The sequence below is a fragment of the Sphaerulina musiva genome, assembly GCF_000320565.1.
Source record: "Sphaerulina musiva SO2202 unplaced genomic scaffold SEPMUscaffold_7, whole genome shotgun sequence".
Lineage (NCBI taxonomy): Eukaryota > Fungi > Ascomycota > Dothideomycetes > Mycosphaerellales > Mycosphaerellaceae > Sphaerulina > Sphaerulina musiva.
In genome coordinates, this window is record NW_016017389.1 from 543039 (window position 1) to 560720 (window position 17682).

Here is a 17682-nt window from a genome sequence, read left to right on the forward strand (position 1 = left end):
AGATAGCAGCAGTGCACCGCATCACCTTTTTATTTTTTAACCCGAACCCAACAATCTGGATAATTAACTGACGGACTGTTTGCTGGTTTTGGGGTTGCACTGCTGCCTTTTTTTCTTACCTTACTTACCACCCTGATTAATATCCATCTATACGCGCTCCAGATTGGTCGGCGACGAAGACGACGACGACGGTGATCCTCCTCCAACAACCACGACATCCCCTCGCTCCCCCAAAGCCATGCTACGCAAAGCCTTCACGGGAACATGGCTGCCGGCATGGGTACCAGCAGAATCCACAGCGACACTCTCGACCCTACTCATTCTCTGCTCAGTCGTACAATCCACGACAGGAGGCTACGATGGATCAATGCTCAACGGCCTGAACATCTTGCCCAGCTATACGGATTATTTCAAGCTCAATTCCGCCACGACGGGACTTAATACCGCTTCAGTTTTTATTGGAGGCTTTATTGGTCCGTTGGTCGCGGGAGTTATTGCGGATCGTTTGGGTAGACGGCCGGCGATTTTTTGGTGAGTTGATGAATATAAACGGAGAAGCAAAATGCGCAAAAAGATGGTGGTGGTGGTGGTGGTGGTGGCAACCAACTTTTGTGTTACGTTGTTTGTTGATTGAATCAGCCGCTAACTTCGTATCAAATCCACCCTTCAACTCAGGGGCTCTCTAGTCACACTCATAGGAATCCTCCTCCAAACCGCAGCCCAAAACATCGCCATGTTCGTAATCGCTCGAATAATTCTAGGCTTCGGCTCCGCCATCTCGGGCGTAGCAGCAGCAGTATATCTCAACGAAACATACGCATCCAAACATCGCGCATGGGGCGTAGGGATTCTCAACGACTTCTACTACGTCGGAGCACTCATCGCCGCCGGAGTGACTCTGGGCACAGGGACATGGGAGTCCACGTGGGCATGGCGAGCACCGTCGCTTTTTCAAGGGATTTTCTCGGGCTTGTGTATTTTGATTTTACCCTTTGTGCCGGAAAGTCCTCGATGGTTGGTATATCAGGGATATCCCGAAGAAGCGCGAATTTGTATTGCGCAGACGAATGCGGATGGAGATCTTTCGGATCCGGTGGTGTTGGCCGTGTACAAGGAAATTATTGATACGCTCAAGTTTGAGAAGGAAAGGTCTTTGACTACCAAGCAGATTGTCAAAGATCCCGTGTCTCGCAAGAGATTGCTGGTGGGAATGTCCGCGGGGCCCTTTTCCTGTATTGCAGGAAATATTATTGCATCTTACTACCTGGGAGCCGAACTCGACACCGCGGGAGTCACGGACTCCTTGGATCAGCTCAAAGCCAACGTCGTTCTCAACGTATGGTGTCTCGGATGTGCTCTGCTCGGAACATTTTTCTGCGCCAGCTGGGGCAGAAAACCTACGGCGCTGCTCAGCTATGGCTTGCTAGTCATCTGCCTCTTCATCATTGGCGGTTTAGCCAAAATCTACGCCGACGATCCCGATGGGGCTTCCACCAGTTTGGTCTATGGTAACGTGGCAGTCATGTTCCTCTTTCAGGGGTTCTACTCTATTGCCTGGACACCCCTTTTGTACCTCTACCCCACCGAAGTCATGAACTACGCCATTCGAGCAAACGGCACAGCTTTCTCCTCGTTTATGCTCAACGCGCTCGCGTAAGTAGTCTTCCCTCTCTCTCTCCCCAAGCCGATCTGGGCTGGCAGACTAACCAAAAAATAAAATGCACAGACTCATTCTCGTCTTCGTCATGCCAATCGGGCTGGATAATATCGGTTGGAGAATGTACATGATCAACGGCTCATGGGACATCATCGTCATCGCTCTAATTGCGGTGTACTGGGTGGAAACGAAAGGCAGAACTCTGGAGGAAATTGATGCCATTTTTGAAGGCCATAAACACTCGGATGTGCCTGATGTTGAGCAGATTCGAACGGGGAAACAGGTTCTCGATGTGGAAGGGGTTGAGCAGGCGCTTGAGACGGAGGTGATTAATATGAAGCATGAGTAAGGGTAGCTTAGGTATCTTTGGGAAAGGCCAAATTTGCTGCTGGTAGTAATGATGTGAGAGTATGTCTTGGAGAATGGAATTGATATTCTGGAAGTGGGATATTTGACGACGTTATTGCTGTTTCAACTTATGAAAATAAGGACTTCTGACATAGTCTTGCGCTCATCTGGGAGATGTTAGCGAGAGAGAAAAGGTCTTGAAATCCAGCGCCACCGCATAAAGAAGAGAAAGTTACTGACTGATATATTCAAGACATCCAAGTTCATCTTCTCCATCATCTGCTCAGACTTCCTTCCACGTACCCATATCCGATCTCTTCACTTCATCCTCTCCTCCTCCTTCCACCCCTTCCTCCTCCTCACCTTCACTTTCACTCTCCCCAGAAGAAGAAGACCAATCCCTAACAACCATTTCACTTCCACTTCCACTTCCCCCTGCTCCTGCTCCCAGCATCGGCATTGGCGCGGGCACACCCAAAATCTCACTCAACTCCGTCACCTCCACAACATCACTCAATCTCGTCCCCTGATACTCTCGATTCCTCCTCTCATCATCCCAACCACCACCTTCTTCTTCATCTTCTCTTTCTCCCCCCACCGCCTCTTCAATCACAATCACCCTCTCCCAATTCCCATCATTGCCTCCAACTTCCCCACCCCTCCAGCCCTCCTCATCATGATCATGTCCCATCCCCACTTCATCAACAGGAATAGGATAATCCCACGTCGCCACCGAAGAACCCTCAAAATCATCAGAATCCGAATCCCCAACCTCAAAAATTGTGTCAGGGAGACAAGAAATTCCCAATGAAGAGGCTCCCAAACTGGGTGTTTCCAGATGATGGAGGTTCTTGGGGAAAGAAGAAGGCGAGTCAGTGATCTGCACATCTTTGTTATTAGATTTCTTTTTCCAGTCCAGTGGTCCTCTAGAAGCAGCTTTTTTCATCACGGCGGCAAATGGTAAGAAACCTAATCCTGTGGTGGTTGGAGATTTGGTATTGTTCTGCTGCTGCTGCTGCTGATGATGATGGTCCTCTTCATACTCGGCAGCATTCTTCGTGATCGTCGTCGTCGTCGTCGGAGGCACGAATTTCGTATTTCGAAAAACCAATCCATTGCAATTCAGAGTCGAAGTCGGTCTTAATCGAGTAGCTCCTTTTTCTCCCCTTCCAGTCTCCGCTCCCCCTGCTCCACCACCAGATAACAACAATAACCTTCGATTCCGACCTTTTTTGCGTTCGCCATGATTCCTATTCCTATTCCTGTCATGATGATGATGATGATTCCCATCACCATCATGCCCACCACTACTACCACTACTACTACTACCACTCCGAGAAATCCCTCCTATTCCTCCTCCTCCTCCTCCTCTCTGTCCTCGCCGTCGTGATCGTCCCTTATTCCGAATCACACTGACGAGAGAAGGAGCTTTGAAGATGTCGTCCGATGAAGGAGAAGGAGAAGGAGAAGAAGAAGGAGAAGAGATTTCGCTGTTGATGGTGATGGTGCTGCGAGTACTGCGAATGGAAAAGTGTTCGTGGAAACGGGAAACGGCGGTGGTGGTTGCCATCTTGTTTCTTGCTCTTTTTTCTTGTTTTTGTTCGTCTTTTTCTTGTTGACTTGCTTTGCGTTTCTTTGCTTCGCTTTGCTTCGCTTCTTTTACTTTACTAATTAATCATAAACATCAACATCAACTTCGAATTCCGACTTCAACTTCGAGATTATTCGTTTACCTCAGGTAGGTAAGGTAGGTAAGGTAGGTAGGTAGCTTAAATCAAGGCATCTCCCCAAAAAACAAACAAAAAACAAACAAAAAGGCCACCTACAGGCTACATGTATAGAAAGATCCAAGTAAAAGTACCCTACCCGGCGTACCGTATGTCCGTATCCTTTCCAACCTGGAAGTGCTTGCTAGGATATAACTTGGCTCTATCAAAAGCAAACAAAAAAAACGGGGAAAAGGAAGGAAATGTACCTCATCAGAGTCTTATTAAGACTTGGTTTCTTCAACAAGGATAAACCTCCCAGATATTCAATTACCTGTACCTTACCTCTAAATGACAGAAAATTTAATAATTTAGATATCACGTGGAATGAGGAAGAGAAGTTAGGGAAAGGAAAGCAAACAATCAATCAACGTTACCTAGGTACTGTTCCTAGATAATAATCAATTAACCCAAAATATTATTCTCTGCAAATCAATGCGGCAAAGAAAAAATGAAAAGTCCTCTATCAGCAAAGAGAGAAAGTCATCCATCAACACAGAAAGAGCAATCATCAATGAGAAGAATATCCTTGTCAACTTGTCAACTTCCAGACTCCAGTTTCTCGGAAATATAAAAAGTGGACAAAACGGGATAATCCTACCTCCTACACGTATATACCTGTGTAACGTGTTCTACAACTTCCATGTAATAAGGTGGAGGTAGGGAGATTTGAAAAAACTTGGCAGGAATTCTTATTCCCCAAAATCCAATTTTCCGGGTTCATCATACTGTAACTCATATCCACTATGTTTTCGCACAGACTATACATTGTAACTTAACACTTTTGATTGCTTTCTTCTGACAACAACATCTCCGCAATAGTGTACCTCCCTACCGCTGGTCCAGACTATCGCGTGGCATGTTCAGATCTGTTGTCAGTCATTGCTCATGGTCACCTACCTTAGGTACTCTTGGAGCCAGCACCGCGCATCACAAGCATCGATCATGGTTCTCAGAGGGTCGGCATTCCACAAGGACGCAAAGAGGATACGAAAAAGAAGAGACCCTCATACAGGAAGAGTCGTAATCACACTCAATGTCCCTTTTCGAGCAGTATTGTGCGTCATCAAAGTACCAAATCTGTTCACGCTAATGGGGTATCTCTAGCATACTTACTGTCCACCAACAACGCCCGTCTGCTATACCAACTTCCAAACCCGTGAATCCCTGTGCGCCGCTCTAAAATGCATTCTACCAGCTTGTAGACTCCATGTGCGCGCTCGTGCGAAACTAAAAAGTCGTGTCACGACTGTACGACTGTCAACATGGTAGCTTCTCCACCAACCATGGGAATTGAAGCCCCGAGAGGAGAGCTTAGGTGAGTCTCACGTTGTGCTGTCAGAGTCCAGAAAATGAAGGCTGACGCCATGGCGTGAGGTGTAGCCGATGGCATCCTCCTCATCCTCATCCTCCTCCTCGTCGTCTGGCAACGACGATTGCTCGGGCGTGCGATGCTCTTCGTCACTGCTGCCGGACACAGAGCTCGTGCCATCGAGATTCAGCATATCGAAGCGATTTGCAAGTGGAGGCGCCTTTCTGCTGGCTGACTCCATCGGCATCGCCTTGGGCGCCACGGCACGAGCTGGCAGTGGCTGATCGCACTCATCAGGGAAGAAGGAGATCTTGCAGCCTCGGTAGGTCGTTCGGCTCATCATACACGTCCTCGCGAACAGAGCATTAGGGATCGAGTTGGTATACACATATGCACTGCCACCGATGAATCGGACTTCGATCACGACAAGGTTGTGGATGTGCTCCATGTCATCCCGGATCTGGGTCTCAGTGAAGCCCTTTTCCACTGCGTTACGGATCAGAAGATTGCGAGTGGCTCCACTGTCGATTTTGTTTTGAATGTGCCCGTTGAGCTTGTACTGACGCTCAGCCCAGCGAACCTCGACGCGCCTCCCATTCAAATAGACGTCGTTTCGTTTGGCCCATGCCAGGTAGTCTGCGGCCGCGTCGAGAAAGGTCACTGTCGCGCTCTTCTCTGAGCGCATAGATATGCTGAGTAACTTGCCGCCCTTGATGACGGAGCACAAATCACGATAGGTGGTCCGGCTATTGAAGCCGGTGAAGTACAGCGTTCGCAGAATCTGGCCGGTCTTGGCATCTGTTTCCTCCACGTCGGGACCCTCATCCAACAGGCTATCGGCTTCGTCCACACAGGCGTCTTCCATGTAACAAGACGGATGCGCGCCATAACTAGCGAGACGTTGAGGACCAGACGCATTGTTGAAGGTGCGGTGCGTCATGGGCTGGATGGGCGAGCGTGCTTCATTGTGGCAAACGGCGTTGCCAGGTGCGAGACTGAAAGTAGGAACAGACACGCCGGATTTCCAGGGAATGGAGCTGCATGTTCCATAATGGTGGAGTGGCGGCGGTGCGGGCTGCAAGGTCGTCGGCGACGAGTCGTCGAAGTCGTCTGCCCAGGCATTCACAGTGGAGTTGCACTCCTTCTGTGCGGCTTGAGCGGTGCCAGCGATAAGCAGAGCAAGTGTGTCGGGCGTGATGCCTCCACTGAACAGCGCGTTCTTGAGTAGTTGGAATTCCCGCGAGTCGCGCAGCTGTCCAGACGATTAACGAGATGCCAGATGCCGTGGGTCCCGGATAGGTGGCGAGATGGGAGACTTACCAGGCTGTCGTATTCGGGTCTCGAAATGGTGACGCCGACTGCATCGTGACGGGCGAGAAGATGAGGAGTCGAAGGGTGCTTGAGGGCCATGTCAGCTGGTGGACAGTGGGCACAGCAGAGTGTACTCGTGGTGGTGGTGGTGGTGGTGGTGATATTTAAGCAATTGATGGATCATGGAATGCTCACAACATCGGCTCTGTATGGCACAAACGGGTCAGGTCAGATCAGGTCAGGTCGGCGGCTAATGGCAGACAACAACAAGATGGGATAAGGTAAGGTACTAAGGTCAGGTAGTGCTAGAAATAGGAGCATGCATCCTGGGAGCTGGGCGAACGGCTGGGGATATGCATGCCATGCTTACCTGCGCAGTAAGGCGTCGAAATAAGACTTGTCGACCGTGATTTGCGGGTCCGTCATGAGAGTCGCCATTGTGATGTAGTTGTTGTTGTGGAGTGGATGGGTGTTGGTGTGTGGGTGAATGTGTGTGTGTGTGTGTGCGTGTGTGTGAGAGAGAAAGAGAGAGAGTGTGGGTGTGTGGGTGTGGGTGTTTCTCTCTCTTTCTTACAGGTACCTCCCTCCCTCCTACCACCATCTTATCCACGAGAGGAAGCCATGCCCATGATGAGGGAGAGAGAGATAAGGTACCTTACATGTAAATACTGTGGAGCCTTTCGCGCCAGGCGCCAGGTCCCGCCCAGGGATTAATGGGGAAAACGGGAGGGGCGGGGCGGGGCGGCAGCGGGCAGCGGGCAGCGGCCATCGCTTGTCTCGCGCGCGTCTGATGGAGAGAACTGCTTCATATCAACTTCAACTTTGCACTTGTTCTCCACTTGTTCCGACCTCGACGCGCCCACGGATGTTGCCTGCCGCCGTTGTTACCGTCACCGCCGCCGTCGCCGCCACTGGTCGCCTCTGAATGGATCAACATGGATCGAGCTCAGCCACGCCACCCATAGCTGATGCCCATGCCGCCAGACAGGATGCCCTCAAACAGCTTGCCGACGTTGGTACTGGCACCGCCGATGCCTCAGTATGGTCGCAGCTGCTGAGCAACCCCTTCTTCACCGCAGGTTTTGGCCTTGCTGGTCTGGGAGCCGCTCTGAGATATGGATCGCAAGGCCTGAGGAGAGCCGGCGACGTGCTGCGGCATCGTATGCTGGTGGACCTCGAAATCACAAGACATGACAAGTCGTATCCGTGGGTCCTGGACTGGATGACGAGCCATTATCAGAACCAACTTGCTCTCCCGCCCAATGGCAAACAATCGGGTGCGCTGGAACGACTCATTCAACGTTTCACCCCGGGACTGCACCATCTCCAAATCAACACGGATGTCATCAAGACTGCGGGCGGCTCAGTGCAGACCGCCTTCGCCTTGGTTCCAGGACACGGCAGGCACATCCTGCGCTACAAGAATGCTTTCATCGCTGTGAACCGGGAGCGTGTCGGCCGGAGCTTCGACAACACCGGTCAGCCATTCGAGACGGTCAAGCTGACTACTCTGTATGCCTATCGCCATATCTTTGAGGATATATTCCGCGAAGCACAGGCAATGGCAATGCAGAGGACCGAAGGCAAGACTGTCGTCTACACCACTCGTAACATGGGCTGGGAGGAATCTGGTCAGCCCAAGCGGCGGCGGCCCTTCGATTCCGTCGTCTTGGAAGAGGGACTATCTGAACGCATCCTGAATGATGTGCAGGAGTTCTTGCATGCTCGCACATGGTACCTTGATCGTGGCATTCCATATCGCCGAGGTTATCTTCTGTATGCTCTGCCATGTTTTGCAAATGATTCTTACAGCATACTATCAGAACTAATAGTGATCCCAGATATGGCCCGCCAGGTACTGGCAAAACTTCATTTGTCCAAGCCCTTGCAGGTAAACTGGACTTCAACATCGCCATGCTGAGTCTCAGCCAGCGTGGTCTTACCGATGACAAGTTGAATCATCTCCTTTTGAACGTTCCTGCTCGCACTTTGGTCCTGCTCGAAGATGCAGATGCCGCGTTTGCGAATCGTCGACAAGTGGAGGGAGACGGCTATACTGGCGCAAATGTCACGTACTCAGGACTTCTGAACGCTCTGGATGGCGTGGCCAGTGCCGAAGAGCGAATTATTCTGATGACGACCAACCACATCGATCGTCTGGACGATGCTCTGATCAGACCTGGGAGAGTTGACATGACTCTTCATCTCGGTCATGCCACTGAGTGGCAGATGGCGAGATTATGGGATCGATTCTATGCTGACAAGGATCCGGATGGTGTGGCGCGGACAAGATTCCTACAAAAGTCGAAGAGCTTAGATCTGATTGGCAATGTCAGCACTGCTGCGTTGCAAGGCCTATTCCTGTACAATAAGGACGACGTGGAAGGTGCAATCTCGCTCCTCGATCAGCTCGCGGTGCTCCGACCTGGTCAACAGTCTGCTGCTGCAGCAGCAGCAGAAGGATGAGTTACCTGCCTATCTTGTCACTATTACTACATGTATCTTGACTACGCAATGATGTCGTTGCGCATACTGCAAGAGCATATGCTTCATGCAAGGTGAGAGTGTGATGACACAGCAGCTCTGGAGTGCATGTAGTTCATACCATGAGACAGGCAATGTACAATGTGTACAGTGTCTTCAGGTAAAATCACATTGTTACCTACCCAAAGCACATCCTCGTCATTAATAGATGTAATAAAACCATGGTCGCCTGTCAGTTGTCACTTCTGCGGGCATGCTCACATCACGTGTGTATATGTGGCGATCATAGATCTCAGCTTGAAGACTGCACCCCTTGAGTCCTTTTTCTTCTAAATCTCTCCCATTTTCATCCTCTTTGCCTTCTTCCTCGTCTGGCAGGTAATTGGGCAGTCAACCAGAACCTCACTCTTCGGGAGGTTCCCCCCTAGCATGCCCTACTACTCTCTTCCACAGCCATGTGTCCCCCGACGCCTGAGAAACAGTCTTTGGCGCTTCTCGAGGCCCTGGTACTCCATCAAACAACGAGCAACACACCCGGCAGCTCAAATATATCGCAGTCAAGCTCATGCCTTCTGCATCGGCAGAATCTGCCAGCAAGTAATACCTGATAATAATAATGCTACAGAGCCGATATGGCATGAGCTCTCAGGGTGCTGTCATCTCATCATCTGCAGCTCCGAGCACGACATCGAGGCCAAGGGTCCAAGAGCAAGCCAGAACTTGCAAGTTGACTGGCCAGCTACACCAAGTGTTGGTAATTGATGATAACACAATGTATGAGCCAGCACATGTCTGCATGAGGTGTACATTGAAACTACCCAGAACTCGGTCAGGTTGGTGTCTGTAGGTGGTACTTGCGGCCATTTGGCACGTCTCTCCGCCCTCGGCCTGCCTCGCTCGAAAGAGAATAGTTCTCTGGCTCCCATGTCTTCGCCTATCACCAATCGGCTGCTCACCTGGGACAGCAGTGTGGATTAGCCTGGCAAGACCAACCGCGCTACTCGACGCAAACCTGTCTGTCGCCCGGCGGTGAGGTCACTGAACCAAGGAAAATACCGCTCGCACTGTGCGAAACTTTCATTGTGTGGTGGCAGCGACAATAATATCTTGATATGGCTGAATTGCCCTTCCCTTGTCGGTCATCTCACAGCACATCTGCAGCCAGCGTCCCACTCCTCTTCCTGCATACCACACCATCCCGTTATATGAACACCAGTCTGTATCGGTAGGTCAGTGAGGAGGCCAGAGCCCACCCCGTACATACCTGAGGTACCTAATGACCATACAATTGCCTAAAGGTACCTTACTAGAAGAAGAAGTAGTATCTTGATTGTGACGTTTCTTGTGCGGCTCGTCGCGCACCTTGCATGGCGGGTGAGACTTTCCCAACCGATGGGCCTGAGGTTAAATAAAACTTCTTGACCAATACCAGATCTCTTCACATACACTCAGATGCAGCCACACTAAAAATGACAGTCATCGACACGACCAAGGACCTGTCTGCCCTCTTCGACAAGCAAGTCCAGATATCTCCCCACGCTGTTGCTCTCGAGGATGAAAAGGCAACATACACGTATTCGGAACTTGCAACAAAGGTCAACGACCTTGCCAGAAGACTACGCCTCCATGGAGTGAAACGAGATAGCCTCGTGGGTGTGCTACTACCAAGAAGTGCTGACTACGTGATCGCCTGTCTTGCTGCTCTCAAAGCTGGAGGGGCATATCTTGTGCTGGAACTCGCTTATCCCCCAGACCTTCTCGCGGATGTCATTGAAGACGCTGCTCCCACCGTGGTCATCCTGAACGAATCCGAGACCGGCAAGATCAAGCCCGAGATCCCTCTTATCGTGCTTGATGAAGAGCGAGAAGGTTTGACGAATGGTCACGTCGAGCAGGACGACAATGTCTCAGACCCCAGCGACCTGGAGAAATTGGCATTCGTTGCATATTCATCTGGAACTACTGGAAAGCCAAAGGGCATCGCGAATCCGCATCGTGCTTCTGTGCTATCCTACAATCTTCGATTTGGCATATCAGACGTCCAGCCCGGCGAACGTGTGGCTTGTAATGTGTTCTTCGTATGGGAAATCTTCAGACCATTGCTACGCGGTGCTACAGTCGTGACAGTGCCGGACGAAGTCAGCTATGACCCGCAAGCACTAGTGCAGCTGTTAGTGGCCAAGAAGATCACCGAAACGCTGATGACACCAACCCTTTTGGCTGCTGTTCTTGCCCGATTTCCTGATATCGGCTCCAGGCTGTCAGGTTTACGTTCGTTGTGGCTCAATGGAGAGGTTGTGACGACAGATCTAGCTCGTAGAGCCCTGAAAGCGATGCCCAAAGTGCGATTGCTCAACTGTTATAGTGCTTGCGAAACACACGAGATCGCTTGTGGTGACATTGGAGAAATGATCAACGATGACATGTTGAACTGTCCGGTCGGCAAACCAATGGAGCCCGACTTCATTCACTTGTTGGACGAGGACGGCAAGGAGGTCGAACCTGGGAAGAGCGGTGAGCTCTATGTTGGCGGATCTCTGCTCGCTCGAGGCTATCTGAACCGCCCTGAGAGTACTGCTGCAGCATTCCTACCAGACCCATACAACAGCAGCAACCCTGATGCACGCATGTATAGGACCGGAGATCTCGCAATCCTGCACACGAACGGGCTTCTGGAGATCACCGGACGTACTGGAACTATGATCAAGCTTCGAGGCTACTCCGTTGTGCCGGCCAAAGTTGAGGACACTATTACCAAGTATTTGGGTGTGAGGCAATGCGTAGTCACTGCATATGGAGAGGGTTTGGAGCGACAACTCGTGGCATATTTCGTTAAGGACGAGGAGGCCACGAGTGAGCGCGCGTTTGTGGAAGTTGATGAGAGTAACCACAGCTCTGCTGCACGAAAGATCGTTGCACCTTATCTCGCGCAATATATGATTCCTACACTATGGGTTGCGCTCAACGAGCTGCCCACACACAGTGTATCGGGCAAGATCGACTTGAAGAGCTTACCATCTCCGATTCCTGCCAAGGCAGCCAATGGCGAAAAGCCTGCCAAAGACCCAATCAGTATCGAAGATGTAGCAGAAATCTGGGCGGCAACCTTGGGCGTCTCTCAAAAATCGCTCAAGCCAGAAGACAGCTTTTTCGACCTTGGTGGCCACTCTCTATCACTCGCCGCCCTGGCTGCGAAACTATCCCGACGATTTGGGTTCCGTATGCCAGTAGGACGATTAGCCGATCCGCCTACGCTCGAAAGTCACTTGCTCACGGTTCGCGAAGTACGAGATGGCACAATCGCTGCAGTACAATCAGACTTACCTGCTGCATTACGAAAAGACTCTTACCTGGATCGCGACATTGAGCCCAACAATGCCAAGATATGCTCTCTCAAGGATGCGAAGACTGTATTGCTCACCGGATCGACTGGGTTTTTGGGCGCATTCCTGCTCAACGAACTTCTAGAGAGCACATCGGCCAAGATTATCTGTTTGGTGCGATCGCCAGACGCGCTGGAAGAAGACAAGCCAAGCTGTACTGCCAGACTACGCAAGAATCTCATCGATCTGGGGCTATGGAGCGACTCCATCATGGAGCGTGTGGAGGTGTTGCCTGGTGATTTGCCCCGGAAGCGACTCGGTCTCTCGCCAGAAAAGTTTAATGACCTTGGAGAGAGAGTGCAGGTCATCGTTCACGCTGCTGCTCAGGTCAATCTGGTGTACCCATACGCCGCGCTACGGGGCAGCAATGTGGATGGCACGAAAGAGATTCTCCGCCTAGCGTGTCTGGGAGGCGCCACAGTGCAGTATGTATCGACCAACGGAGTCTTGCCACCGTCTGAGTCGGGGCACGGCTGGCCTGAAGATGCCATGTTGTACGTCGACGCTGTTCCTGAGAAAATCCCCGATGGCTATGGTCAAACGAAGTGGGCTGCTGAACAGCTCGTACTCGAGGCAGGGCGTCGTGGTCTTCCTGTGAGGATCTTGCGCGCTGGAACCATCTCTGGGCATAGCATGACTGGTGCAGCCAATGCATGGGATCTCCTCACTGCATTGTTCGTCGAGTCCATTCACCTCGGGTTCTATCCGAATGTTCAAGGCTGGCGGGCAGAAATGACACCAGTCGACTTCGTCAGCAAAGCCATTGTCCACCTCGGGAACCAGACACACGCGAAACAGCTGGTCTTCCATCTCGGTGACCCCGATCCCATCGAGACCAAGACCGTGTTCGAGCACTTCGCCGAGCTGGGCTATCCCACTGAGCCAATGGACTTTGACGAGTGGGTGAACTTGTGGACCGAGAAGAGAGGATCTGCCAAGGGTGGCGATGGAGCCTTCACTGTCGACATCATGCGGAGCGGAATGCCGAGTGTTGGCTTCCTGCGCGACATTGTCGTACTCAACAATGCTCAAACGAGACCCTATCGTGCTATTGTGGAGCGGCCCAAGGTGGACAGCGTGCTCCTCGAGACGTATGCTCGACATTGGTTTGCACGAGGTTGGATGAACCAAGCACCTCTCCGGAACAGCGCTCCTGGCGGATCAGCCCTCTCCGTTCGCAAGAGCATCCTGACGGGGCGAGTGGCAGTCATCACAGGCGCTTCATCCGGTATTGGTGCTGCTGTAGCATCCGCTCTCGCAGTCGAAGGATGCCATCTCGTCCTCGCCGCACGACGTACAGCAGCCCTCGAGAACCTCAAGCGCCGCCTAGTCGTCCGAGAAGGCAAAGTCATCATCAAGCAAACCGATGTCACCGACAAAGCACAAGTAGACGACCTCTTCAAAACGGCCGAAAAAGAACTCGGACCCGTCGACATTCTCGTCTCCTGCGCCGGCGTCATGTACTTCACCATGATGGCCAACGTCCAAATGCAAGAATGGAACACCACCGTCGACGTCAACTGCAAAGGTCTCCTCCACTGCCTCTCCGCCTCCGTCCCCAGCATGCTCGATCGCGGCACAGGTCACATCGTCGCCATTTCCTCCGACGCCGGCCGCAAAGTCTTTCCCGGCTTGGGCGTGTATTCTGCCAGCAAATTTTTCGTCGAAGCCACTCTGCAATCTCTCCGTTTGGAAACTGCGGGCAAAGGCTTACGAGTCACGTCTGTCCAACCGGGAAATACTCAAACGGATTTATTGGGCATGTCGACGGATGCGGAAGCGATTCAAAAATTTGGGCAGCCGAGTGGGGCGAAGATTTTGGATCCGGTTGATGTGGCGAATGCCATTGTGTTTGGGTTGAAGCAGCCGGATTATGTTGCTGTGAATGAGATTTTGATTGAGCCGAGGGATGAGCCGATTTAGAGAAGAGATGTGAGAAGAGAGAGAAGAAGAGAAGAGAGAGATGGGAAAAAATTGCATTGCGGAGGTGTCTGGTGAGTATACCTTTTGGTATTCATTAATATTTGGCAAAGAATTCGACGAGGTCATATGTATATGAGTCAGAGATCATTCTCTCTCATCTCACTATTAACAATATGATCGCCATATCGCAATACCTCGTGATCTGACTAGGTCCAGTCACTCACACCCCGCAATCTAGGTATCAGCCACTCACTCACTTCCTCTTCTTCACTCAAAACCCGCAAAACCCTTCCTAACCCCTCTGAATCCAGCCAGCGCAGCACAGCACAGCCATTATTTCTCCAAAACATGCATACTGCTGCGCATTGCTACTCTCTCCGCCCAGACTCGGCCAATGGCTAGGCTAGGCTAGGCTATCATCCCTCACTCGCCATTCCGCTCGCAAACAATCCCTTGAGATGGTTTTGAAATCAACATCTTAAACCTTCATATCCGCCAGGGAAGTCGAGTCCGCCTCGTTGAGATGTGGTTGATTTTGAACATCTCAACCTTCATATCCGCCAGGGGAGTCGAGTCCGCTTCATTGCGCGTGCGAAATGGATCCAGTTGGTTGGGGGGTTGTGTGTATAGTAGAGTCTTCGTTGTGGGCAGGGAAAGATTCTGCTACTGCGATTCCCGCATGCGAGGGTGGAGAATGTTTTTCTCGGGTCGCGGATTTTTTTGATCCATTTATAGCCGTTCCAGTAATGTTGGTGTTGGTGTTGCTGTTGCCGTTGCTGCTCCACCACCCCAACTGCATCTACCGCTTCTGCAGCATCTGATAATAAAAGTCACGTCCCACCAACCTCCTTGCCTTTAAAAAAGACATCTCTCTGCCACTTCGCCTCCTCAATACTCTCCAAAATATCCGCTTTAGCCTCATGCAAACCCTTTTTCATGGGACTCGTCTTCAAAACTTCCACATCCGCAAATCTTCTCGCAGCTTCTTTAATCGCACTCACATCATAAATTCGATGATGTAACCACTTGACCACTTGTCTCCAAGGCTCCTGGCTCAGAAACATTTTATCCGCATGGACCGTATTTCCTGCTAATAACGCTCGTTTGCGCTCCGGACAGAATTTTTGAATGTATGCGAGGAGTTCGGAGGCTGCTGTGGCTGCTGTTGTGCTGGAGGTGAGGCATTGTTGTGTGAGACCTGAGGAGCCGTGGTGGGAGGTACACCATTCTCCCATGGCGGAGAGCTGGGAGGGGGAATGGTGGATTATGGCTTCGTAGCCGGTTGGGTCGAGGAGGTTGAGTTGGTAGTCGGTTATGAAGCAGGCGAGGGACATGATGGTGTCTTTTTCAATGTCTAGTCCTGTCATTTCGCAGTCTATCCATACGAGATTTTCTTTGGAGCGTGTTTCGGGCATGGTGAAAGGGAGGGTGGGAGGTTCGGATGTTGCTGGTGCTGGTGCTGAGATGGTTGTGTGGATGGAAGTGGAAGCAGAGGAAGTGCGATAAAATCTGGTAAGGATTCTCGGGTCGGAGGTTGAAGCTACAAGTCGGAGTGAATAATGACGACGGAGTAAACTCTCCATCTCAACCTTTGTTGCGTACATATCGTCATCCCATATACTGTGTAATTAATTATTCATGTACGTCGAAACAGAGCCTCTACACGTCTTCTGCAGCATTGTCAATGCTTGGGCTTGTTGCTCACTATGCCAGACGTGCTTATATACGACGAACGGTAACTGTTATAATTCTAGTTTCCTCCTTCGGATTGTCAGAGGCCTTACGCAAGGCCTGATGCAGGGTGCGATGTATCAAAGTGGAAGCAGTCTGAGAGAATGAAGTAAAGTGAAGCGGCGCGTGAACCTCATCTCTCTTGTTGCCTTATACAGATGCTCTAACAAACACGCTCAAGTACATATAGACTCGACATCGACGACATTTCTCTGCCACCACTCCCGCCAATCCACCACCTTCCGTTCCCTCCTAGCCTCCTCCGCCGCGAAAACTGCTGCATGCGACCTGATAATCTCTTCCATGGTACATCCCAGAAATTCCACCTGCGCCGCATGAACACTCATCTCGCCACTGTTGCTCGCCGCAATCGCTTTGAGAAACTGTTGCGTCAAACCATGGTCTCCGCCGCCATGGTGCGAGTTTTGGGGGACTTCGGGATGATAGACGTGGGTGGTATCGTCGTTGAAATTGTGCAGTGTGATGGTTTTGCTGTTGTAGGAAATCTCGCCCGATGTGCCATAGATGCGACCGCGTCGTTCGCATTGGGAGAGTGTTTGGGCAATCATGTGGAAGGAAGCGGTTTTTGCTCTCAGATTGGAAGATTGGTCGTCGTCGTCGTCATCCCATTCGATGGTTACGTATTGGTCGTCGCAGACATCGTTGTCGCTTTCCCATACGCATCTGCCGTACCAGGATCTGCCTTCGATTTGGGGCACAGGCGTTGTTTTTGCGTCGTAGTCTTCAGAGAGAGTCTGCAGTAGAGCTGCTTTGGCTTGTTCTGGTCCTTGCGTTTCGAGAATGTGCTCAGTCTCGGGATTCGCAATCTCGACGGGCCACTTGGCATTTCCTTTCGCCAGATGCTTCTCGTGGTAGATGCGAGTTGCAGAGTACTTGCATGTATTGCTGATAGGGCAGGAAACGCAATTGGTGGCATCTCCAGCTTCCTTTGGCTTCTGTGCACGTCGGTATTGCTTCAGAGAGCCAACGGAACTGAGTCGGGCAGGAAGATGAGCTGGCTCTTTGCTTCCGGATAGGGGCGAGCAGAGCATCCACAGGATGAAGTCAATGTCGTGGCAGCTTTTGGTCAGCAGACTAGGCGCAGTGGTGGACTCTTTTCTCCAATGACCGCGCACGTATGAATGGGAAAAGTGCCACCACCCCACAGGCTCCGTGTGTTCAATCGATAGGATGTCGCCAATGACCTGCTTCTCGCGAACGAGATGTCGGAGAAGCATGTTGTGTGGCGAGTATCTCAAGACATGGCCGATGGCAAAAATACGGTCATTTGTAGCAGCTCTTATGGACTTTTCAATCCGCAAGCAGTCTGCTAGAGTGGTAGCCAGTGGCTTTTCCGCCATAATGTGCAAACCCAAGGGAGCAATTGCCATCAGGACATCGATGTGATGCTCATCGTGTACGCACACAAAGACGCCGTCGACGCCGGGTGGTACAGGAACACCAGCAGCCTCGTCTTTGCGTCGTTGTTGTTCATACTTGATATACTGCTTCCAGTCGCTGAATTCTTGCTCTGGAGTGGGATCATTAGAGGGCCAAATATATCGTGATCCGAGGAGTCTGCGCTTGAACTGAACAGGCTCGGCTACAGCAGCCACTATTCCCAAACCTGAATCGACTGTCGCTCGAGCATAAGCATTGCCGCGCGAACCAGCGCCAATAATGAGGAGTCGTGGTTTCGATGTATTATTATCGGATGCCGCAGGCGCTGTCGGGCACTGTTCTTCGCGCCTATCGTCGTTCATCAGA

The 17682-nt window shown here is 51.2% G+C and overlaps 7 protein-coding genes across 7 annotated transcripts; 3 read left to right on the forward strand and 4 right to left on the reverse strand.

The window, feature by feature from the left end:
- The first annotated feature begins 56 nt into the window (after positions 1-56).
- On the forward strand, positions 57-2059 carry SEPMUDRAFT_150165 (hexose carrier protein). Its single transcript, XM_016905994.1, has 3 exons — positions 57-531; positions 676-1653; positions 1727-2059. The coding sequence occupies exons 1-3, from the start codon at positions 239-241 to the stop codon at positions 2004-2006; spliced, it is 1551 nt and encodes a 516-aa protein (XP_016759283.1). The 5' UTR covers positions 57-238; the 3' UTR covers positions 2007-2059.
- A 69-nt stretch (positions 2060-2128) lies between these two features.
- On the reverse strand, positions 2129-3575 carry SEPMUDRAFT_118465 (uncharacterized protein; the record flags this gene model as incomplete). The annotated part of the gene is made up of 3 exons (XM_016901431.1): positions 2129-2172; positions 2309-3059; positions 3423-3575. 3 exons carry the CDS (start codon positions 3573-3575, stop codon positions 2129-2131), a joined length of 948 nt encoding a protein of 315 aa, XP_016759284.1.
- A 1292-nt stretch (positions 3576-4867) lies between these two features.
- SEPMUDRAFT_150166 (uncharacterized protein) lies at positions 4868-6589 on the reverse strand. The gene has a single exon (XM_016905995.1). It carries the CDS (start codon positions 6021-6023, stop codon positions 5097-5099), a length of 927 nt encoding a protein of 308 aa, XP_016759285.1. The 5' UTR covers positions 6024-6589; the 3' UTR covers positions 4868-5096.
- A 643-nt stretch (positions 6590-7232) lies between these two features.
- SEPMUDRAFT_150167 (mitochondrial chaperone BCS1) lies at positions 7233-9060 on the forward strand. Its single transcript, XM_016905996.1, has 2 exons — positions 7233-8170; positions 8236-9060. Exons 1-2 carry the CDS (start codon positions 7320-7322, stop codon positions 8858-8860), a joined length of 1476 nt encoding a protein of 491 aa, XP_016759286.1. The 5' UTR covers positions 7233-7319; the 3' UTR covers positions 8861-9060.
- Positions 9061-10090: 1030 nt separating this feature from the next.
- On the forward strand, positions 10091-15426 carry SEPMUDRAFT_150169 (NRPS-like enzyme). The gene is made up of 3 exons (XM_016905997.1): positions 10091-10103; positions 10177-10252; positions 10331-15426. The coding sequence occupies exons 2-3, from the start codon at positions 10246-10248 to the stop codon at positions 14182-14184; spliced, it is 3861 nt and encodes a 1286-aa protein (XP_016759287.1). The 5' UTR covers positions 10091-10103; positions 10177-10245; the 3' UTR covers positions 14185-15426.
- On the reverse strand, positions 15015-15599 carry SEPMUDRAFT_47773 (exonuclease family protein; the record flags this gene model as incomplete). Its single annotated transcript, XM_016909042.1, has 1 exon — positions 15015-15599. One exon carries the CDS (start codon positions 15597-15599, stop codon positions 15015-15017), a length of 585 nt encoding a protein of 194 aa, XP_016759288.1.
- A 460-nt stretch (positions 15600-16059) lies between these two features.
- On the reverse strand, positions 16060-17678 carry SEPMUDRAFT_68513 (NAD(P)-binding protein; the record flags this gene model as incomplete). Its single annotated transcript, XM_016909826.1, has 1 exon — positions 16060-17678. One exon carries the CDS (start codon positions 17676-17678, stop codon positions 16092-16094), a length of 1587 nt encoding a protein of 528 aa, XP_016759289.1. The 3' UTR covers positions 16060-16091.
- Between the last annotated feature and the right edge of the window lie 4 nt (positions 17679-17682).